Consider the following 24,234-nt stretch of genomic DNA (forward strand, 5'->3'; position numbering starts at 1 on the left):
CAGTGAGAGGCCCCCGTACCAAAAAAAAAAAAAAAAAAAAAAAAAAAGATACCAGGAATAGCTGGCATTATAGGAGTCTTACTTCCTTTATTCATTCCAACTTAAGTTCACTTTCATTATATTAGAAAAATCAACTATAAATATCTGAGGAAATTGGCATCCGTTAAAAGAACTGCACTTGTAGTTTTATATTAAATAAAGAATCCAGTAATAAGAGTTTCAAAACATGGGATAAGAACCAAAGTATCACTGTGTATGAATTCTGTGGAATCAAGGGCACCTGCAATGTGGAACATTCCTCTTAAGCACTTAGCATGCTTTTGGATTATCCTGTCTTACTCTGTAACATGCCCACAGAGATGAAGGCAAACATCACACCAATTTTACAGGCAGGGCACCAAGGCACAAAGAACACATGAATTACCACACAATGAGGAGCCTAACTGGTACAAAAACCCTGGTTTCTAAATTTCCAAACCAAAGGTTTTCTACTAGGGTGGTTGCCAATCCATTAAATATCTGTGCATCACAGGTTTGGAGGCATGAGATAAAAATGTGAAATAAGTCTTAGTGTTAGAAAAATGGACTGAACCACCTAGAAATTGGTGATGCCATAAAGTAAATTTAACTGAAATAAAAATTTTAAATCATACCGACTGGCCTTCATTTTTATAAAACATCATATCTGTATCACAACTAAAAGAAAAAAAATAATTGTATATTAAGTCTAACATTAACAATACCAGGTGAACAAATGTTCCAAGTTTAAGATAAATACACAATACAGTAATACCTCTATTAACAAAGACACTGTATATCAATGACGTGTTTTCCTGGTGGACCTTCACTGGATCAAAACGTACAGGAATAAAATGTTTCTAAAAGGTACAGGAATGCATTTCAGAACGTCACGAAGTGGAGGATCAAGTTCAAATGCATCACCGCTCAATACTAAACTAACATTTAGATTTGTCAGATGTTGTAAAAGACTAAACTAACATTAGCCTTGTCAGATGTTGTAAAAGACACATCTGAGAATATTAGGGGGCAGTGAAAGGGGTCACAGTGAAGATGTGCAGAGATGAGGGAGAAGCCTGGACTCAGGTAATGGAGAAGAAGGAATAAAGGAAGGTGATCTGGGGTGGAAGGCTATTCCGCAATGAGCGGTGGTAGGAAAGGACACACACCCAATCCTTTAACAAGACAAGATAAAAGTAAGGGACCATCCATACCCGTTTTGTTTTGATGAGAGCAAGTATTCAGAGGTACAGAAATGCACTGCATTCTTGCAGGGCTTAAAATGCAGAGAGCGTGACAACAGAAGTATGCTAGAAAGGGTGCAGAAAGTATAAAGGCTCTAACAGTCAATCAAAGCCAAACCTTACCACCTGCACACTTTTGCTTAGAAGGATGGGTCCCACTGACCCTCGGCTTCGTGTGGACCAGAGTCAATACCACATTACAGGATTCACACAGATCAACTCGACTACAAATGAGCCAGGTTCCCAGAGGATCTGTTAATCGAGGTATCACTGTATGACCCTGAAAACGATGTGCACAGACCACTCAGAACCCCGTGCCCTCCGACGTGAATAAGCTTTATTTGCACGGAAATGAACGATATACTGACCGAAAACCAACTCTCCGCGTGTAGTGCAGACAGTTCTTGGTGACGTGGGTCTGGAAGTGCACCGACCTGCAGATGGCCCCGCACTCGGGGCAGGTGTAGGGAGATTTGTGCTGGTGGATTCTCTGATGAGATGCGTAACTGCACTGGTTAGGAAGCAGCATCTGGCAGACAGTGCAAGTCTTCTAAATAAACCAAAGGGGGAAACAGGGTTGGTCCTACGAAGTATTTTCTAATATGCAAAGAAGCTTGGTTAAACCTCAAAATAAGTATACAGCGGTCATTTCAAATACTACGATAACTGATTTCCAAAGAAAAAGCAAACTTAAAAGTTAAATGGTCAATGTAAAATGTCCCTGTAAAATACAGACAATATGTACTATGCAGTCATGCTCATCCCAAAGTACGATGTAAAGAGACAGTTAGCATTAGGTAGACTTCCAATTTTGTTACGTTTACGTTTTTTTTTTTTTTAGTGTGAAGAAGAGGTATCCTTATAAAGTGTGTTAGTAAATCTACTTTAATGTATAATTAACTTTAAAATACAAGTTTATGGGCATCTATCTTGACAGTAGAGTTCCCACAACTCAAAAAAGTTTCTTCAAAATAATAAAAATTAATGAGTGGTTAATCCAGCTTTCTTTCTTTCTTTTTTAAATTTTTTTCACTTCAGTTATTTGAGATCTGAAACACAGGAATGCAAAAAGAATGGCCGCAGCAATCAGTTTTTCATTTTTGCACATGAACTGGTTTCTTAAGTGGATGAACTGATCATTATGATTTATGATTAAAACCAACGAACCAAGTTTAGATACATAAATTCAGATATTAAATTGAAACTTCACAGAGCTTACAATCTAATCACATATAAACTAAAACAGACTGAAATCCTCTTTGGAAAGGGCTCTGCACCATTCACTAACCAGGAAAAACCAGAACACACTACATAGTTTTCACCCCCTTAGACATAAGCACTAAACAAACATGGCATGTTTTTAAAACACAAAAAACTCAAAGTAAATATAAATAGAGAACTCGATTACTTCCATTCCAAAAATAAACCTAACACAGCAGAAGATAAAATGTGTCTGAATACTATCTGGACATTCGTGCCACAGGTATCTACTACTACCTTCTAAAATGTGTAATTTTTATTAAAGTCAGTTAAAGAAAGCCTCAAAATATAGACTCCAGCTAAAACTGAAACAATCTTTTGTACTGACAACAGAATTAAGACATTTTCAAAAGACTTTTTATTCTTTCAGCTATTGCATCAAACAAATTAAGGTTTAAACTTCTGAGGAACCTAAACTAAGAAAAATCAGAAACTCACTTGAAAACTCTTGGTTCTCTCCTGAAAGGCCTAAAATACAAATTTTATCCCGTAAAATGTTTATTGCAGTCACAAAATAAGAACATTACAGGCAGCTATGATGAGGCTAAGCATCATTTAAAAATAGCATTCCTTTTCTAGTAACACATATTCCAAAGCCACAGCAACGAAAACCAAGCAACAGATGCATTAATTGTAAGATCCTGGTGACACCTACATTATCACAGGTAGTCTGTTTCTTTGAACGAAGGTCTTCTATTCGCTGTTACCACACCGTCATTCATCCCAGGCAGTGAATGATAATGTCTGAATTTCCACAGACATCTCAGAATGTCTTGCACTTACTTAGGAATAAAACCAGTGTTTCCTACACTCAAGTCAAAACATTTTATGTTTACCATATGTATTGAGCCCATTTCCACTCTAAGCCAAGTGGTGAACTAGGTCCTTTAAACAGATAAACTTCGACACATCACCTCATCTGATTCTCATAATAACCTATGAAGTGGATAATATTATCTCCAGTTTACAGATGAGGAAATGAGGTTTAGAGAAGTTAAGAAACTTGCCAAGACCTCACAGCTATGAGGTGGAAGAACCGGGATTTGAACTGGGCTCTGAATAATTAATTCCAAGACCCAGGGAGGAGTAGGGTGGGGGTCCACAAGGAATAAACAAGCAAAAACGCGCCCCCCACCCCGCCCCCCGCCGCCGGGCAAATGCACGTGAAGGACAGAGGACCGCTGTCAGGGTTACAGGCCATCCCCCATCCCACCTCCGCAGCTTCTCCTTCTCAGAGAGTGATATGGTTCTACCACTTTTATTATAGGGAGAGACAGCAACAAAAATAAAAACAGGAGACCTAAAAAGGAGACAAAGTATGTGCTCCCTAAAAGCTGAAGAGAAGTTTCACATGATCTCTCATCAAGACATGTTAACAAACACCCTTCACGATACACATAAAATTCACAGTGAATTACTTAAACACGCTCCCCTACTGGATGCCTGTATGTTTGTAACACACGTAACTATAAAAATAGTTCTGGACCGGTTGGTGGGTGAAAGGGCTCTGTTACTTGCAGGTCAACTAAAATAAGTATCCAAATTATTCAAGAAGAGGTTTTGTTAATTAAAGTGCCCTTTACGACAGAAATGTCTGACTGCAAAGACTATGAAAAATGCTTTAGAGTAACAAGGTCACCCAATTACCAACCTTTCAATAGCGACCTCTCTCGCACCAGTCCTTGGAGAGGGGACGCATTCCCTTCACACTGCACTGTGCGGCGGGGCGCTCCCTGTGGCCCCACGGCTCTGTGAGAGCAGGCGGCAGCCTCTGCCCTCCCTCCACCACTGATGAGCTACAGGAATCTGCACTCAGCCATTTCCATGGGCTGAGGCGCCTCACCCACTGTAGGTACAGAAAGAAGTACAGGCGAGGGTGGGAGCCAGAGTGGGCTACAGCCCCAAATCACAGTGCTTCCATATTGCTGAAATGGGAGAATTCAGTCCCTGGGAAATCACGTCAGATTAAGCTCTACTCTTTAGTTTGCGCGCACGGATGCATGTGAATTTGTGCGCAGACTCTGTGCTGACTCCCACGTTTCCGTTTACCTGCTCCCACTCCATTCCATCTTGAGAACAAGCAAGTTGTCTGGACTGCAGACGTTCTCTTCCTGGATACTTGTGTACTAGCAATCGTTCTAGGGTTTACCTAATTGCTCTCCCTCCAGTTTTATCCACCGCCCCTCTTTTAGATAATGTGTCCTCTCTGCTTCCTGAGACAGTGGTGACGGATCTTCACAGCACAGAGAAGCAGATGCCATTAGCTTCTCTGGGATACTGGGAATTCACAGTAATGACACATGTCCTCTGGATCTGGGGAGATGCATTTGAGGATGGGGGCAGGCCAGGATTTCTCTGTGGTCTGCAAGAATCTGACTGTCCTTTTTTCATTACTTTAAATCAAAGAAACAAAAATGTATGTTAAAACTCTAACTCTCTACTATACAAGCTGAGGCTACTTTCGACAGGATAAAGCAGTTTAACGTGACAGTACCTGCCTTCTGAACAGAAAACAGTGTTATAAAATGCACTTAAATCGTCTCATGTGTCTTTTGACAGTTTACTTATGTCATCTGAAAATGGAAAACGTTTGCAGTACTTAGGTAATAAGCGGTTAATTTCTAGTCTGGGGCAGACTCATTTGCTCAGAGAACTGCTACTTTTTAAAGCAAAACATTGTTTTTCAGTACTCAGGTAACATGAGAAAGCTGAAAATAAAGCTGAAAAGCAATCACACTCATACTTGACAGCTACCTGCATTGCACCCTCCTCTGCCCAATCCTGGCACAGAGCGAAGGCTAGGCCTCCAACGCAGGCTGTGAGGAAGGGGGTACACTGGGGCCCTGGTAAGGATTCAGATAGCCCTAGGGCTCGGCACCCTCTCTGTATACAGGAGGAATTATCTGAGTAACAAGGAAAACAATTCTATGTGTTTCAACTCATGTTTTAGGGAGAAGAGTAGCAAGGGAAAAGATGAGGAAGGCTCGGGAAATGTGAGTAAATATAGCATCTACTCATGCTTAAATTTCAAACAGACCAAAAGCCTGTGACAGCATGAAACCCACTGATCCAGAGGTCGAAACACTGTCAACTTAACAGTCAGCCCAGATGCTAAGTACACTGCTTCTGCCTCATTGACAGCAGTTCTGTAATTTTCCATCTACAGTATAATTACCTAATAATAATAATAATAATAAAGGTATACCAGTTTGTTTTCTGGCTCTCACTTTCACCCAGTTTCACAATGAGAACACAGACAAAGCACTGCATTTCAGATCTCAGTTAAATGGAAGTAACACAAAGCAAGCCCTGTAGCAGAAATAGCTGTATACACCATTGTATACACCATTGTATACACCATTGTTCCCAGTGCTAGCTGTTGGTGCTGGTTTTGTCCCCAAGTCATTCTGCACTAAAAATCCCTAATAAAAGTTGACAGTGAAATGAGCAAATTCGCAGAAAGCAGTATGGTCCACACATATAATCCACTCAGATGACAATCGCTCAAGAAGACAGATATATTAAGAGTTGATAACATTAAACCATCAACTGGGACAGGACTAGCCTGACCAAAATTAATAGTAAACATTTAGGAGAGCAGGGCCAAAAACCAAGCTGATAATGGTGTTTGGGGGTGGGCGTGGGAACTGAGGCGGCCCCACGGCCCCCAGAAGCAGCTGCTGGAGCAGAGTACGTCTAGAAATGAGACCTGGGGGAGGCTGCTCGGGATAATTTAATACACCTGGTATGTTCTAGTAATGGTGCCCATAAACTCCCTGAATCTGAACTGAATCAGCAACCCCCCAAAATAAGGACCGTGGCAGATAAGTCACCTTCACCTGCACCCTTGAAGCTAATCTGAATGTAACCCCAGGGTCCATTCTCAGAAGACTCCTATGGTCCCTGCAACTATAAAGTTCTATGCTTCTACATCTTAGGTTACCAGCATCAGAAACCGGAAAGAATAACTAGCAATAAAGAAATCTTGCCTCGGGTTCTGAGCTGGCCACTGATTGGGCATTTGTCTCTTCAACTGTAAAATAAAAGAGTTGAGCAAAGGACCTATGACATCCTCTGATTCTACGGCTGATGCAGATTCTACGGGAAGAAAACTCATCTTACCAATTCGGAGGTTATAATACGCGCTTCCAGTCTGTACTTGGCTAAGTTTAGTTGTGGTTTTACCAAGAGGGGAAGCAACAACATTCCAATAAGTTTAATTTTCAATTATTAAAACTACAGTTGGCAGCTCTTAACTACTTCATGGAGAGGAGGGAAACTTCTCTAGCCCCTCCACCCACTCCTTTCCTCAGTGTGCCCCAAGGCAGGAATTATTAATGGCATAGGGTGGAACATAAACCGCCAACCAGGGCAGTTTTACCGGGGTTAGAAGTCGATGTCCACGTGCTCCACTTTTATTGCACCGCTTGGTTCAGGGCGGCTGGGAAGGGCATGATCCACCCCAGGGCGGCTGGGAAGGGCATGATCCACCCCAGATGCTCCATCGCACCCCCCACTCCTCGGGGCTTGCTCCTCGGCAGGGTAAGCAGATGGAGGCAAGGCAGACTAACCTGGGCCCGAGCATGCCTGGGGTCCTGGCTCGGATTCAGGCTCGGGGGATGCAGGGTGAAGAGGGCTTCCAGCTAAACCACAGATTCCCACCCGGCTCTCCACAGAGACCTGCGTGCGGGTTTGCTGAGCACAGGGCCAGCGAATGATAAAGCAGCACTCTGAGTCCCTGAGTCCATCATTCCCTTGTATAGACTGGCCACAGAGTATCTTTAAGAGAAGGAGTAACTGACAAGGCAGAATTCAGCAAATGCCACCCAAACCTTACTTTATCCCATGACATGCTGGCAAACCTCCAGAGCCTGAGCACGTATGCACGGGGTGACGGTGAGAGGAGGTTTTGCACAGACAGCCACAGCTGGTGTCAAAAGAAAAAGAAATCCTTTACCGGGTTCAAACAAGCACCCCTGGACCAACGCGGAAAAGGAGGCTTTCAAACCATAAACAGGGGTAAAAATATAAATGGGGAGAAAATGAAAGATAGAAAGAGAAGGGAGATGGTGCCTGCACTAAACCAAGAAGTATTCTCAACAGAAAGGCTGAGGTCTTAAGACGCTGGGTTCAACACATATGAAAGGGAGAAGAAGAGACGCTCACTCCTGACAGCTGTCACAGATAGGCCAAGATGGAGGTGACCTCACTGAGCAGGGGACATGCCTCAGGCTCAAAGAGGAGAGGAGTCCACGGTCAAGTGGAATGCTGTCCTCCCAGGCAGCCTGACTCCAGAAAGCGACTGAGAACCACAGGCCGGAGGCCTCAGGCAGAGCCCAGTGATGTAACTAACTACACACTCTCTCCTGGAAGACGAAACAGCTGTATTTGAAAAAATAGAGTGAAACTTCCACTTCAAGGGAAATGGAATAGAAGTACCTCTCTCTATTCCTTCCACTAAGTACAACTAACACTCCTGGGGATTATATATACAACAAACATAATGAGGCTCTGAAAGGCAGAGAGAAGGCAGGATGGCTAGGCACCTCAGGTCCCTAGTGATGAGTTCTCTGGGGTTCTTTTTGCCTCACGGATCCCAGATTTGGAGCTGAGGAAACGGGGAACCGAGAAACGCCAAGGGGCACAGACAAAAAAATCCCCAACAAAAGCCTGCTATCTTTAGCCAAAGGACCCAGAAAGGGGAAGCCTAGCAAAAGACACAATTACTGCTCTACTCCAGCCAAACACCCCAGGAAGCACTGTGCCCTCACCCATAGCACGCCAAGCCCAGGTGGAGCCCAGACCTCCGCTCCTGAGGCTGTAATAAGGTGTCCTAATACCCTCACCCAGATGGTATCAGAGATGGCAGCAGGGAAGTGTGACCTTCATCCCTACCAAGTGATAATGAGTCCCTCCACCAGCCCAGCGGGTGTTTAAAAAAAAATCCCCAAAAAAGAAATCTCCAGGCCCAGATGGTTTCACTGAAGAATTCTATCAAATATTTAAAGAAAATCTAACGCCAATTGTAAGTCCCTTCCTATATGAATACAGATGCAAAATACTAACAAAATATTAGCAAATATAACTCACAATATATAAAAAGAATTACACACCTTGATCAAGTGGGATTCATCCCAGAGATGCAAGGTTGGTTCAATATCTGAAAAATAATCAATATAATCTTTCCCCCCAAAAAATACCCTAAATCCAATAACGAGTTTAACAAAGACAAGGGATGCATGATAAATACACAAAAATTGTGTTTCCATTTATTAGCAACGAACACGTGAACACTGAAAAATATACTACCATTTACACTTGCCCATGTGGAAGGGGGGCTGGGGGAGGGGAAGCACCAACAAAACATGTAAGGAGGGCTTCCCTGGTGGCGCAGTGGTTGAGAGTCCACCTGCCGATGCAGGGGACACGGGTTCGTGCCCCGGTCCGGGAAGATCCCACATGCCGCAAGGTTGGTTCAATATCTGAAAAATAATCAATATAATCTTTCCCCCCAAAAAATACCCTAAATCCAATAACGAGTTTAACAAAGACAAGGGATGCATGATAAATACACAAAAATTGTGTTTCCATTTATTAGCAACGAACACGTGAACACTGAAAAATATACTACCATTTACACTTGCCCATGTGGAAGGGGGGCGGGGGGAGGGGAAGCACCAACAAAACATGTAAGGAAAGAAGGAAAGCTAGCAAACGAAACATGTATAGGGCTTGTATGATAAAAACTACAAAATGATAAATCAAAGAAGATCGAAATAAATGGAGAGACATTCTTTGTTCATAGACTGAAAGACTCAACATAATAAAGAAAAGAGCTCCCCCCAAATGGATATACAGGTTTAACATAATTCCTATCAAAATCCCAACAAGAATTTTTTGGTAGATTATAGACAAGACTCTTCTAAAATATATATGGAAAGGCAAAATAACCAGAATAGCTAAAAAACGATTTTGAGAGGAAAGGATAAAGTTGGAGGAGTCAGTCCACCAGAGTCCCAGAAATGGCTCCACAAATATGCCAGCTGACGTCTGACAAGCTGCAAAGGCAATTCAATGAAGGAAAGACAGCCTTCTTGACAAGTGGTACTGGAGGAAAAGGACATGCATGGGGAAAAGGAAATCTCCATCGAAGTCTCACACATTATACAAAAATTAACCCCAAACAGATCACAGACTTAAACGTAAATCATAAAACTAAACTTTTTTTAGAAAAAAAACATAAAAGAAGGTTCTCAGGATCTACAGCAAAGCGTTCTTAGACCTGACACCAAAAGCACAAGCCGTAACAGAGAAAACTGATAAATGGGACTTCATCAAAACTAAAAACATTTATTCTGCCAAAGACCTAACAAGATGAAAAGACAAGCCACAGACTGGGAGAAAAGACCTGCAACCACATACCGACAAAGGACCAGTATCTAAAATATATCAAGAACTCTTAACACTCAACAGTAAAAACAAACAAAAACACTAATTAGAAAATGGACAGAAGAAGAGACATTTCACCAAAAAGGATATGCAGATGGCAAATAAACACAAAAAGGTATTCAACATTATTAGCTATGGAGGAAACACAAGTTAAAACCACAAGATATCACTACACACCTATCCGGATGGCTAAAATACGAAATGATGCCACCACCAAATGTCGGTGAGGATGTGGAGAAACTAGACCACTCATACACCGCTCTTGAGATTTAAAATTGTACAGCCGCTGTGGAAAACAATTTCTTGTGAATATAAATATGCAACTACCATACAACCCAGCACACAAAAGATTTATCCCTGAGAAAGGAAAACGTACGTTCCCACAAAAACCTGCAGACAAATGTTTGTGGCAGCTTTATTCATAATAGCCCCAAACTGGGAACAAACTAGTGATACATCCAACAACCTGGATGAATCTCCAGGGAATTACGCTGAGTGGAAAAAAGCCAGTCTCAAAGGCTACATACGGTATGACTCCATTTATATAACATTCCTGAAATGACAAGATTATAGAAAGGAGAAGAGATTAGTGGCTCCTAGGGGTTAAGAGGGAGGCAGGGGTGGGAGGGAGGTGACTGGGGCTCTAAAAAGGCAATATGAGGGATCCTTATGGTCGTGGAAGGGCTCTACGTGTTGACAGCATCAGTGCCAACAGCCTGGATGTGATACTGTTTAACAGTTTTGCAAGATGTTACCATTGGGGGAAACTGGGTAAAGGGTACACAGGATACCTCTGTATTATTTCCTACCATAATCTACAATTACCTCAAAATAAAAAGTTTAATTTGAAAATGGGATGATCTGAGAAGACTCAAGGTGTTAATTAGCACGGAATACTTTCGGCATTATCACATAAAATTTTTAAACTACCTTGGCAATTATAAGTAGAAGGTGGGCAGGAGAAAGGAAGGGAGGAATATCCCTGATGGGAGGCAGGGAGGGAAGGAGGAAGGAATATCCCCGCTGTCAGTGAACCGGCACACCTTTCTCTAGGTCTGGTAAACTCACACGTGGAAAGGCATGGAGCAAGGGCCCGGGGGCCTGTTAGTCTTGCCAGGGCCCTGAGGTCACACCCTTTAACCTCCAGAATCAACGCTAGCTGGGGTCAGTACAGGAAGCTGTTGTACATGACTCTAAGCCTATGTGCAGACGTAGGGAAGCCCGGCCTGGGCAGACCTGAGAAGAGCCAGAAGAGAAAACGGGCAGCTGCGGGCCCGCGGCTGACCCTGTAACGGTCCCCACCCTCGGGCAGTGAGGCAGCCTGCTCCGGCTCAAGTTCACGCACGAGTCACCAGGAACGGGGAGGCCAACGGAGAAACGGAAAGTAAGACAGAAAGAAGGCGCTCAGGGAAAGACTGGTGCTTGAGGTGCCCTTAGATCTTCTTACAAAATTGAGAAGTTGAACTAAGTGTTGTTAAGTGCTCTTGTCAGAGAGGAAACAGTTTATACAGGTGGACTTTTTCCCCACACTTAAATTTAAGTTCACAAACTGTAAACCGGCCATAGGTCGTGTGAATAGCAAACTGGAGAAGACGAAACGAAGAATTTTTCTCTTTTCTCTCCCGTCCTTCCTGTCTTCAGCCCCAGCCTCCCATCGCCATGGGTACCTGATGCCGCCCCAGGGGCCAACCACAGGTGGGGACCACCCGAGCTCCCGCTACACTTGAGGCTAGGACAGCAGGAGCTGCACGGATGCCACTGGCCTCCTGGGCTGCAGGAGAGACTCAGGAGGGTGTTAAGGAGGCTGAAGAAGGGGCAGCCGCTCCGCACCCAGAGGCGCAGGCTGGGCGGCCGGGTGAGAGACCAGGCTGCCCCTGGGTGCGCAGAGCCCCCGGCTGAGCCTGAGTAGAGTGGCAAGTTGTGGAGGGGATGCCGTGGTGAAGGGCAGGGTTTGGGTGAAAGCAGGGGCACTAGGAGCGGGGGACGTGCCACGGGGTGTGCTGGCGCTGCCAGCCAGGCGGTGGCTGGCTCAGGCGGCAGCTGAAGCTCACTCGACAGAAATGCTCTTCTCGGGTGGGCTGAGTGGACCCTAGCTCGGCAGAGTCAGAGGAAGGAACCAGAACGGGGTGACTGTCCGGCCTAGTATTACCTGGCCCTGGAGTTAACATATGTTCTGTCCTGACGCATCCCTCAGTGCTCCAGGGGAAACGGGGGAGCTGCGCTACACACCTGTCCCAGCAAAATACAAGGAGTCAAGGCAAAGCAACCACCCACACAAGAAGAGACGTCAATCTCTTTCCCTGAGGGAAAGCGCTTCCCTATTTGACCCCAGTTCAGCGGATGAGCCTGAATGGTTAACAGAGAACAAAAACAAGGGGAAAACAGGGAAGAAAAGGTCCCCAAGGGAACAGACATCTCTCAAGGCAGCTCCACATGCCAATACGGACCAGCACACGTGAGCCAGGACATACTCCACCACCTGCACAAAATACCAGCAGAACAGAGAGAACTACGGAAACGGCTTTTTTTTTTTTTTACTGCATCCTTTTAAGACAGAAAGAAAGACTGCCCCTTTGATGAAGCGGTGACCAGGTAAGAGGAACCCAGACAGAACCCAAGCCCTGTCACCAGGACGCGCTTGGGGGGCTGCATCAGTCACTTCTTCTTGAACCAGCTTAGCCACCTGAGCGCTTTACCGTCAGAGCCAATGAAACATGTAACATCCAACATTCTCGATGCAAGAATGTTCTCGAAACTCTTTATCGCCTCCATTTCCACTCAACTGAATGTCCACAGGAAAAGTCACTGAGGTATTCTTGATCTTTTGTTCCCCAAACTCAAATCCTACAAAGAACTTGACTCAGCAGTTGCCCTTGGGGAGCTGATCACGGTGACAGTACCAGACGTCTGAACCACAGCATAAAGCTCCTCGTCACAAGACAGCGGAGGCAAGTAAGGGAAAGATCAGTTTACCACTGGGGCTTCCAAAACAGAAGTTTGAGCCAGGGTATATCAGCTCAAACCAGCGCCCCTTCCAATATCACATATTTCCTGGTTTGCACAATAAATCATATGGTCTCTCTAGCTTGAATTAGTTTCACTCAACATGCCCAGTTACTTCCATATATCTGTAAAACACATTTATCTACTGCCCAGAAGTTGCCTCATGGAGAGAAGCAAATGGTAGAGATAAAACCGCTGACTGACGCGCACTGTGAAATACATCTCACCAACACCAACCTACACTTCACCACAAAAAACAAACCAAAAATGCCACAAACAAGGGATTTCCCTGGTGGCACAGTGGTTAAGAATCCACCTGCCAAGGCAGGGGACAGGGGTTCAATCCCTGGTTCGGGAAGATCCCACATGCCACAGAGCAACTAAGCCCAGGCACCACCACTACTGAGCCTACGCCCTAGAGCCCATGCGCCACAACTACTGAGCCCACGCACCACAACTACTGAAGCCCGTGCGCTCTAGGGCCCGTGCTCCGCAACAAGAGAAGCCACCACAACGAAGAACCAACGCAGCCCAAAGAAGAAAAAAAAAATGCCACAAACAAACTCAAAGGTATTCTATTAAATGGATGGGTTTTCTGTTAGAAGCTTAAATTCACTGCAGTGGAGAATATCACTGAATATACCAGACCAACATCTTAAATAAGCAGGCACGCCTGAAAAGTGGGTATCAACTGGGTGTGTTTAACTGTAAAAGACAATAATTTATAAACAACAGGAAATTTTTAAATCCCACAATGGTCGCTAATAAATGACTCAGGAACACTGGTGACGCAGCCTGACTTGAACACTTAATCCAAAGGGTCTATACTATCACTCGCTAGAGCTCAGACTTCCAACGTAAATTCCTATCACCCAACAATTAAGAACTCCTTTACTTACCCTAAATCTAAGGTGCCATGACCCAACTAGTACACAGTTTCTAACTGTCTAAAAGAATCATCTTCAAAAGCACTGATTTTTAAATAAGATTCGTATTTCAACATTGCTCTAGAAAACAATCCTCTCTCACATGCGAGTGTGTACACAAATATACACACACATCCCCCCATTTAACTGAGCTCCCGCCCCTAAAATCAACGGGCATGGCATAGAGCACTCACGTCTACAGATTCATCACCGAAATACCAAAATGTAAATGATACTCTACTTGTCCACTTGTATCTGCAGCCTGCTGGAAATGAGTGGCCAGCGACGTCTCATCCTGGAAAACTTCATTACACTCCAAACATTTCAGACTATGCCTACAGAGCTTGGATGGGTCTTCATCCAGAGGCATAGCTGGGATGACGGGTGTGCTGGAAGGGGCTGATATGACTGTCCCGGTTATGCCAGGCTGAATTTTTGTTACAGTGTGTGTGCCGGCTCCCGAGGAGCTCGGGAGGGCGGAAGATGAAGCAGGAGTATTGCTTGATGGAGAAACGATCATCTGATCTGCTGGGACTGGCTTCAGGATCAAGTGTGAACACTGCATCACCACTCCCTTCTCCTTGTGCCCGCGGGCATGGGACAGGAGACTGCACTTGTTGTAAAAAACGAGGTTCTTGGTGCAGTGGTTGCACGTTACTTCGATGCGCACGCTGCGCCTGTCGTAGTGTTGGGTCAGGCTCTTCTCGAGGGCGAAAGAGTCCCCACACTCCAAGCACTTGTAGCCGCGGGTCGGTAACGTGATGCCCGCGTTCGCAGGAGGACTAAGGTTGGGGATGTAAACTGGGACTGGGTTGACGCTGCTCAGCACCTTGTTGAAAGCTTCCACCACAGAACTCTGCAGGGAGGACACCACCTGGACCCGCGACACCTTCTTGGGTGGCTGTGAGGCCGCGGCACTGATTATTGCCTGCTTTATTTGCTGCTGAGGTTTGGTGAGCACCTGGCGGAGCTCAGAGGTGGCCTGGGCGCCCTGAGGCAGAAGGTTAAGGTTGGCAAGGTGCACAGTCTTTGGCACGAGTTTGGCGTTGGCCAAGCTGGAGGCCGGCACCACGACGGTCTGCTGCTGGATGGCGTTGGCGGCTTTAATGATGGCACTGCTGGCGCTCTGCACGGAAGCAGCAGATATGACCGTGGCTTTGACCGTCGTGTTGTTGGCGAGCTTCAAATTAATGACTTGAGACCCGGCTGTCTTCACGGCCGACACCGGGAGGAAGGCAGTCGCCACAGGCTTGATGGTGACCTGTTTGGGGGTCAGCTCGGCGGGGGCCACCGCGTTGGTAACGACCGCCGATTGCAGAGGCGCCCTGGGCGGGGAGGAAAGGACGGCGGCCGTCGGAGACGACAGCAGCGACGTCACGGACGCCACCATGGACCCTGTCTGCTCAGAAGGCTTTTTTCCGGCATCGAGATCGACTTCAGGCAACACCCTCGTCACTGTTCTCTTGATTTCCCCAGAAGACGTCTTGATGGTTTTTATGCGGACTTTGGGAATTGCTGGTGTTGACCCTGCAGGAGAGGATGGCGATCCCTTGCTACTGTTCTCACTGGAAATGCTCCTGGGACTATCCGGCTGCTTAAGGGATGCTTTTTTTGTCCCATCGATGAGACTCTGGGATTCCGGAGACTTTTCAATGGCTCTAGGGCTATCGTTTACTTCTTTTGGTAACGGAGAGGCCTCCCGGGAGTTGGTCACTGGTTCTTTAGAGGAGTCGGAAGCGGCCTTTTTAGCACTAAGAGCCGCAATTGCAGCGATGCAGGAAGAGAGCTTGGAGGATGGCTTGGTCCTCGAGGGCACCACACCGCCGAGGGAGGCGTCATTCTTCTCCGAGCTCAGCTTGCCCTCGTGGACCCTGTTTTCAAGCACCTTTTCAGAGTTTTCCTTCAGTTTATCCTCCATTTTTCTGACTTTGAAAGGTTCATAAACACTCAGATTTATAGAATTTGTTTCTGTTTCTCTCTTGACAACTTTGTTTTTCTCTAGATTGCCTGTCGTAGAGATGCCAGTTTTGCTTAAGCCTTCTCCCCCGAGTGCCTTCAGTTTGTCATAGTCCTGCTGGGGAACCGACCCTGTCAACACGTTCGATCTGAAGCCGGAGCGCATGTCCTCTTTGTCCGGGGGGTCGTCCACCTCTATCTTCTCATCGTCGTCAAACTCTTCAGCACTGGAGATGGGGCTGAACTGGCTGAAAGCGGAATCTTTTAAAGTCACCTCTGAGGTAGGCACGTCTCCTTTCAAGGACTTCGATCCATCTTTACTGTAAGTGTCCAGAGAGGACGCCGAGAGAAACCCGTTGTGCAGGCCGTTGCCGGTGGGATTGTGGCCGTCCTTCTCTGCGCCCTCGGAGGAGTCGATGTTCCGAACATTCTTCACAATCACACTGACGCCGACGTCGGAGGAGGACGGCGTGTGGGAGTCGTCATCCACGTGGGCGTTCTGCTTGATGTGGCCTTCCTGGTCGTCGTGTCCAGACTCAATAGCTGCTTTGGGATCGACCATATCTGGGATGTCAAATGCTGCCAGGAGGTCATCAAAGTCTGGGGTCTTCATATCCCCCATGGTCATGAATTTGATCAGATGTTCTGTTAAACGAACAGAAAATAATTCCATCAGCAATAAGCATGCAGATAAACATCCTTATGGGACTTACACGAACAGTGATGATTATCATGAAAGAGCGAGTTGCCAACTGCACTTATTATAATGTCAGGACATTGAGCCAAAGTGAACGAGCATCTGGAAAACAGGTATAAGGCCCTGACGATTACAGCTTTGAAGTAATTCCTCCAAAAGGCCGTGCAGCACTGCCAGTGTGCAGCCTCTCTAACAAGCTGATCAAAACTATTACAGCACGAAGAGCAGGTTCTGGTGTTAATGACTAGAAAATGTTATTTATCGTTGGATTCACCGCACCATTTTCACAAAAAACTACTTCCAAACATATCTTGATCTTAAAAACTACTTCCAAACATATCTTGATCTTGACAGCATTTAATTCTACTGGCAAAATTATTGCTAACACAGTCACCGTCAGATTTGGGATATCACATTAAAAGCAACAGATTACAAGCAAAACTCCAATTACAGATTTCAATTCATCCACAGAAGTGAGCACCCCAACCCAGCACAGGCCGTCTACTGCTCATAAAGTTCCGTCTGAGATTTTCAAAAATCCCCCAGGAGCTTATTCCATCACTTTTTACTTAATCTTAATTCCCTCCATTATGTTAGGGGAAAAAAACACTCTCCAGGCAGAAAAGTGTAGTGTCCCTTCCATCTCCCTCCCCAGTCCAGTGGTTTCGCTAGTTAAGGGAATGCACAGCTGTTTCCTAATCACTACTCAGCCTACACAGTCTTGCAAATGGCTGTGGCAGCTGAGAAAGGCCTTCCATGAAACTACTCCCAGCACGTGACAACACGGACCCAAGTACGTGACAGAGCCCAGGGGAGGAAGGCCCTCTCTTTGGCAGCCAGGCTAGATAAGGGTGGACAACAGTCTATGAAGAAGTGCTTTCATTGGGGCTTCCTTGGTGGCGCAGTGGTTGAGAGTCCGCCTGCCGATGCAGGGGACACAGATTCGTGCCCCGGTCCGGGAAGATCCCACGTGCCGCAGAGCGGCTGGGCCCGTGAGCCATGGCTGCTGAGCCTGCGCGTCCGGAGCCTGTGCTCCACAACGGGAGAGGCCGCAACAGTGAGAGGCCCGTGTACCGCAGGAAAAAAAAAAAAGAAGTGCTTGCATTAATGTGCACGAAGCCCTGGATGGTAGAAGGATGGAGAGTTTTAGGAAAATGGACAGTCACAGCCGTTACTAAAGATGAAGGATATATAAATACACAGACTGCTTGGGGTCTTCACAAGGGGCCCTTCCACTGTAGGGGAGCGCTTCCTCCTCCCTGAACCCCCAGAGCACTCCATCTTATGATTCGATTATGCTCTGTATGTATTACAGTGTGTGTGTACTTGTCTCTTCTTACCTACTGGCCTGGTCAGCTGCCTGAAGACAGGCAATGTCCCACTTGCCTTTGCACCATAAATGCCAAATAACCAACAGGACACAAGTCAGGGACCAGAACACAGGACTTACAATAAGAACAGGCCTTGACCCTGCTCTGCAGACAACTCACTGCCTCTGAGACCCTCAGGAAGTAAGGGGATCTCTCTGGGCCTGTTCCTTCCTTCTGCCGTGAAGGCCAGCAGCCAGGAAGAGAAGGAAAGGGAAGAGGATGAATGAAAAACTGGAAAGGGAAGGAGAGGGAGAGAAAGAAAGCAAAGAAGAAGAAGGGAAGAAGAGAGGGGAATCAAGAAACAATCAATGTCGGAAGAAACAAGGATCACAGCTGATCTTAGGCAACTTTCAATGGAAGAATCGGCCTAAGTGATTTGTAGACACCTAGACTCTTTCCTTGTCAATATTTACTACATCATTCCTCCTTTAAGTCTGCTTTAAATCACTGAGAAGTTGTCTTTCATATTTTACCAAAGTATTTAATGATTTTTTTCTCGTACAATCTGTAAAAAATCATGCATTCCTAATAAAAATAACTATATGAGGATCACAGTAGGACTTCTACTCAGGCAACAATAAACATACCCGTGAAAATTCACATTAACCATAAATCCATCATCAGCTGTTAAGACACCCTCAGCATATTCACCCACTCTGGGACACACCCAAACACTTCAAAGAATTTTGTTGGGAAAAACTACTGTTGAAGATGAAACAAACACTTATGGCTCAAAAGGAGCTGAAGAATAAATCACTTTCCAGGGCTTCCCTGGTGGCACAGTGGTTAAGAATCCGCCTGCCAATGCAGGGGTCACGGGTTCAAGCCCTGGTCCAGGAAGATCCCACATGCCACGGAGCAACTAAGCCCGTGTGCCACAACTACTGAGCCTGCGCTCTAGAGGCTGCTAGCCACAACTACTGAGCCCACGTGCCACAACTACTGAAGCCCACATGCCTAGAGCCCGTGCTCCGCAACAAGAGAAGCCACCACGATGAGAAGCCCGCGCACCGCAACTAAGAGTAGCCTCCGCTCACCACAACTAGAGAAGGCCTGCGTGCAACAACGAAGACCCAAAGCAGCCAAAAATAAATAAATTAATTTTTTTAAAGTGCATTAATAAGCCTGGAGGGGTGGGATGGGGAGAGTGGGAGGGAGGGAGACGCAAGAGGGAAGACATATGGGAACATATGTATATGTATAGCTGATTCACTTTGTTATAAAGCAGAAACTAACACACCATTGTAAAGCAATTATACCCCAATAAAGATGTTAAAAAAAAATAAAATAAAATAAAATAAAGTGCATTAATAAAGAGAGAAAGCAACAGAAAATATCATAAAAAAAAGAATAAATCACTTTCCATGCACTTATGTCTCAGAAGTCACATGTACTTTTCTCTAGATGGTTTGCTTGGCCTAGAGAGAACACTCTGGGCCACTTTTCTCCCAGATGGGTGCCAGCAGGACCAGACAGGGAATAATGCACCCCCGGCATCAAAGTACAACACTTCTAAGCATATAATGACATGAAAACATCTATATGAAGTCAAATCTAGCAAGAAAGTTTGATATTATGATTTTCTTTTTTAAATGAAGCTGAACTGTAAAATGTGGGCAATGAGACAATATACCCACTTAAGAGTCCGCCCACTTAGGAATAATCCCTGAATGGCACCAGTGTTATTTATTTAATTTATATATTTTATTTATTTTTGACTGCGCTGGGTCTTCATTTCTGAGCGTTGGCTTTCTCTAGTTATGGCGAGCGGGGGCTACTCTTCGTTGCAGTGTGTGGGCTTCTCATTGCGGTGGCTTCTCTTGTTGCGGAGCACAGGCTCTAGGCGCACGGGCTTCAGTAGCTGTGGCTCGCAGGCTTAGCTGATCCATGGCAAGTGAGATCTTCCCAGACCGGGGATCAAACCTGTGTCCCCTGCACTGGCAGGCGGATTCTTAACCACTGTGCCACGAGGGAAGTCCCTCACCAGCTTTATTTTTAAGCATCATACTGCCTTTATAAACTGAATACTCACAATAAAACCACCATTAGCGAAGCATCCCTATGATCTATCTTTACCAGCCATGATGATCCAAGTTTGTAGACCACTTTTTAAAGAATTCAAAACATAGACTCATGAACCACCCCCAAAACCCCACTGGAGTCAAATAGGCCTGAAAGGTGGTTTTTTAATGCCACCACTTATCCAAAGCTGGGATCCAGCCTCTGGATGTCCCCAGTGGTGGCTGGGCTCTGCCTAAATCCCTCAACCCTTTCTTTACAGCTACATGGGATTCATGTCATTTGCCCTCTCTTTATGATTTTGGTGAGCAAATGACGTCATCCAGTTTCACACCATTCATCCTAGAGGGCAGTCGGTTCAGGAACAAAAAGAACATAACAGAAAATTCAAATACTCAGTGGGTGGTAGGCCCAGAACACACAACCACAAGAAATGATAAAAGGGTCACCACATGAAACACAACGTGCTAAGCAACTGGCAGTTCACACTGGCAGTGCAGCTGGCAGGCATTCTGATGAATACTTGGAAGAGTAATACTGATTCGTACCATCTCCCTCCTGTTGACACACAACAGGGACCTGCCTGCTTTATGGACACACAGGTGCTCACATATGGTGGCGACAGCAGCAGCATTAAATCTTATAGTCAATGGTAGGATGTCACCCACCACACTGTCGGTATCTTTTCCTATCTGCATAAGTAAAGCAGAGTGAAGGCTTAGAAAACCCCAGAGAGGAACCTCCACATCTGCAAGCCCCCCAAGCAGTCCAGAAGACATTCCTGATGCAGGAACAACTTTTTCTGTGGACATCTAGCCATACCTGCCCCCACCCCCCTTCCTCTAAACGCCTAAGATGTATACACTTTCTCTTTAGGGAAGAAGATAAACCCAGATGAACTCTTTGGGGTGAAGTACTGGGACACTGTGGAGAGGTAAGAGTGAATTAGCAGCAGTTTAAAAACATATGAGTCAGCTCTCCTAGTTCACCTGAAAGAATCCTGACTATAAGGTGAAAATGCACAGCGGGCATAAAAGGCCAAGTGCAGCGGCCGCTGAAAGCACATCGCGTTGTCTGAAACCCAAGACCATCGTGGCGGTGAGTTCACCTCTCCCGGGCTGTAAATCAATGTAATAAACACCGCTGTCTGTAACTTCACACTTCTTTTTTGGTTTATAGAAATGTTTGTCATGCCCACAATCACACCGTCCTATTACTACCCTCACCCTTCCCACATTCTGGAAGGCAAGAGTGAATTTACCACTTGGGGGAAAAAATGCTTAACTCCTGCTTCATTTCTCCGTTCTATCAAGTAGAGAGAAATGTTTATGTTTGAAAGTTTTCTTTACTTTTGTTCACCCCAATTCCTAAGTACTGTTTTAAAAATAGATTCTTCTGCTTAAAAACATTACAAAGATAAATCTCAGTCTTCTCGTTTAAAAGATAAGATAAAAAGATCTCATTTTAGCTTCCCTTTCCCTCAACAGCTTGACTTTCAAACAGAATTAGTTTTAGTTATTGCAACAATGTCTTTCATCTCATATAAACCCTGTAAAATACAGCTTCCTTCAAAGGCACTAACAGTCTTTTAATTTAAAACTAAACACCCTATAAATAACGTATAATTCACTAACAGCATTTGTGCTCGATGTATAAAAGTCCTTTCACCTTGAAAATGTCTGGGGGGGGCAATGCTAGGCCTGTTTATAAAAAAAGAAAATCAAAGAACTCAAGTCTGTCACATGGTCACTCTATTCCCTCCTATGACACAGACAAAACACTTCCTTTCCTACCAAAGTCTCTTAAAATTATAGTAAGCTATTTCATCTTTGTTGGTAAAAGTCAAAAGTTATCAAATCAAAAGAAAAACCCATTCACCCCTTAATCATACTTCTTATACTTTGCAATAAGAAACTGTTCTTCATGGAGGCACTTGTCAATTTCCAACTAAAGTTATCAAATCAAAAGAAAAACTCATTCACCCCTTAATCATACTTCTTATACTTTGCAATAAGAAACTGTTCTTCATGGAGGCACTTGTCAATTTCCAACTAGAGGATGATGGCACAGAATCTCCCAGTCATAAAGTAACCACTGAACCCAACTGCAAATAATCCCCAGATACACACCTGCAAAATGAATATGCAAAGGTCAATGTGACCGGTGACAACACATCGGCTTCCCCATGTAAATGGAGAAACTAACATTTTCTTTAATGAAAATCAATAAACGCTAAGTCATAATAATCCTAAAGAAAAACAAATCCAAGTCTACAGATCGCCTCAACAGCATTTTACAAACTTTTCAAAGAACAACTATGATAATCCAAGGTCTGTTATCCTTTTGGGGGACTATATTTGTCACTGTTTTCTGGCACTTATCTGGCCACTGAAGCCCTTTTTGAAGAAGTAATTCAACAGATTAATGAATCTAACTCACATTTCTAACCTTCATTTCTTCAAATATGCAATGTTCTTATGTGTGTTTATATTATGCAATGCTTCACATTTAGTTTGCTGCTCACAGAAAATGACTTAGCACCCTCAGGTCCCACGTCTTCAAAGAAATAAGCAGGGGGTTGGTTTCTCCCGGCCTCTACCTCCCAATCCCTGCCTTTCCCCTCATACTAGTACACACACACCCTTGGGCTCTTCCTTCTTCACCAATCCCTTTTCACCTTTAGCATTTTCAACGCCCTCCATCATGACATCTCTTCAACCACAAAAGAGAAAAAGACATCACATCTCTTTTTCCCCAACTGACCATTTCCTTCTCCCTCACTTCAATCTGAATTGCTTATCAGGGAAAAATATTTTATCACTGCAATTCCATCCCAAACAGCAGGTTCAGTTACACAAATCTGCTTCATGCTTCTTTGCTCGCTCTTCCTAAACCAGCTGGGAAGAGATGTCAGTTTTGTGGAGTTTCAAACAAAAAATAGAAACAAAACAAAACACCTGATTGCCTACGTCTCTGCCTCAGGGCTGCTCTCTAGGGAAGGGTGGGGGATGGACAAGGAGACTGGGTCCCAAAAACTGGCAGACACTTAGGTCTCAAAAAAATAATAACTAAAAAAAATACACACACACACACATACGAATGGCTACGTGCATATAGCTTTGAGGGAAAAAATAAGCAATAATAAATGGAGCTATGGAATCTCTTAAATACATGCTAGTTGAAGGCCCCATACAAGTGCCAGAACACCAGAGAGAAGTGTTTATCTCCATCCTCCACACTCATCAGGCCCTGGGTAGATCTGGACGATAAGCCAGGGCACCATGTAGGTCTGAGGCTCCTCTCCAGCCACTGGGAAGAAGTGTGACCCAGGACCACAGAGCGCCCAGCCCCCTCTCAGCTTCCAGCACTGGCGGGCGTCCCCCCCACTCCCTGCACACCACCTGCTGAGGCCAGAAGTACTTCACTTTCTCAACAGCCCCCACCAAGTTAGCTGCCCATGTGTAAAAAGACAGTTTACACATAAGGTGAAAAGGAAAGAATATACGTTTTAATTCTGTATGAGTTAATAAGAAATTAGTAAATGCAGCTGCTATCATCAAGAATAGATATCTTCTTGTTTCACTGAATCCTGATGGTATCAATATTGACATACAGATAGATACTCTGGCCAAGGCCGTGTTTTCTTCTTCAGTTAATACCTAATATTCCTGATTTGAAAAACCACTGATGTGAAAGTTCAAACTGCTTCTAGAAACATAAACACAGAGGCACTTCATCAGGGCACAACCTTGGGAAAGACAAGAATATATCCAGCCCCTGCCCTTCCCTGCGGGTTATCCTTCACTTTTCCCTCAAGGCTACACCTACAAGCGCCTCCCCTTCCCTCCTCCACCCACCCTTCCTCCCACAGGAATAAATGGTCCCTACAAACCTCAGCCTCTTCCAGAAGCTCGACTCACAGTTCTTGGCCTACTCCTTGCATCACTCCCCGCAACTCCAAGCACTCACAGGTCAAACGAAAGCTCTGCAGTAAAAAGCTCCTTTGCGTTTTCCACATGGTTCTGCAGCTGTCAAGGGTACCTCTAGAGAGGACTGCAGCAAATCCCCGCTCCTCGTGCCCCAGGGCGTCCTCTGTATCACTCTGCCCCACCACCCTCTCTTTTCCTTCTCCTTAATTCCCACCCTGCCAGGGGACAGAGGCTGTTTTCTAACCTTCCCCTGGTACCTACTCCACACCTCCTTCTTTCCACAGTCAGCTTCGAAGACAACAGGCAGGACCCTTCCCCATGGTCCGCCTGCCCCTTCAGACCCTGCCTGATCCGCACAGCTGG

At 45.1% G+C, this 24,234-nt stretch overlaps 1 protein-coding gene across 1 annotated transcript in view; it reads right to left on the reverse strand.

The window, feature by feature from the left end:
- ZNF532 (zinc finger protein 532) overlaps window positions 1–24,234 on the reverse strand; it is a 107,671-nt gene that overhangs the window by 43,314 nt on the left and 40,123 nt on the right. Inside the window, exons 3-4 of the mRNA XM_024754922.1 lie at window positions 14,142–16,501; window positions 1,631–1,812 (exon numbers count right to left, since the gene is read on the reverse strand). Of these exons, the coding sequence (XP_024610690.1) occupies window positions 1,631–1,812; window positions 14,142–16,484 (2,525 nt within the window). The 5' untranslated portion in view covers window positions 16,485–16,501. The remainder of the gene's footprint in view (window positions 1–1,630; window positions 1,813–14,141; window positions 16,502–24,234) is intronic.

The sequence above is a fragment of the Neophocaena asiaeorientalis genome, unplaced genomic scaffold (genome assembly GCF_003031525.2).
Source record: "Neophocaena asiaeorientalis asiaeorientalis breed wild unplaced genomic scaffold, Neophocaena_asiaeorientalis_V1.1 scaffold124, whole genome shotgun sequence".
NCBI classification, from domain to species: domain Eukaryota; kingdom Metazoa; phylum Chordata; class Mammalia; order Artiodactyla; family Phocoenidae; genus Neophocaena; species Neophocaena asiaeorientalis.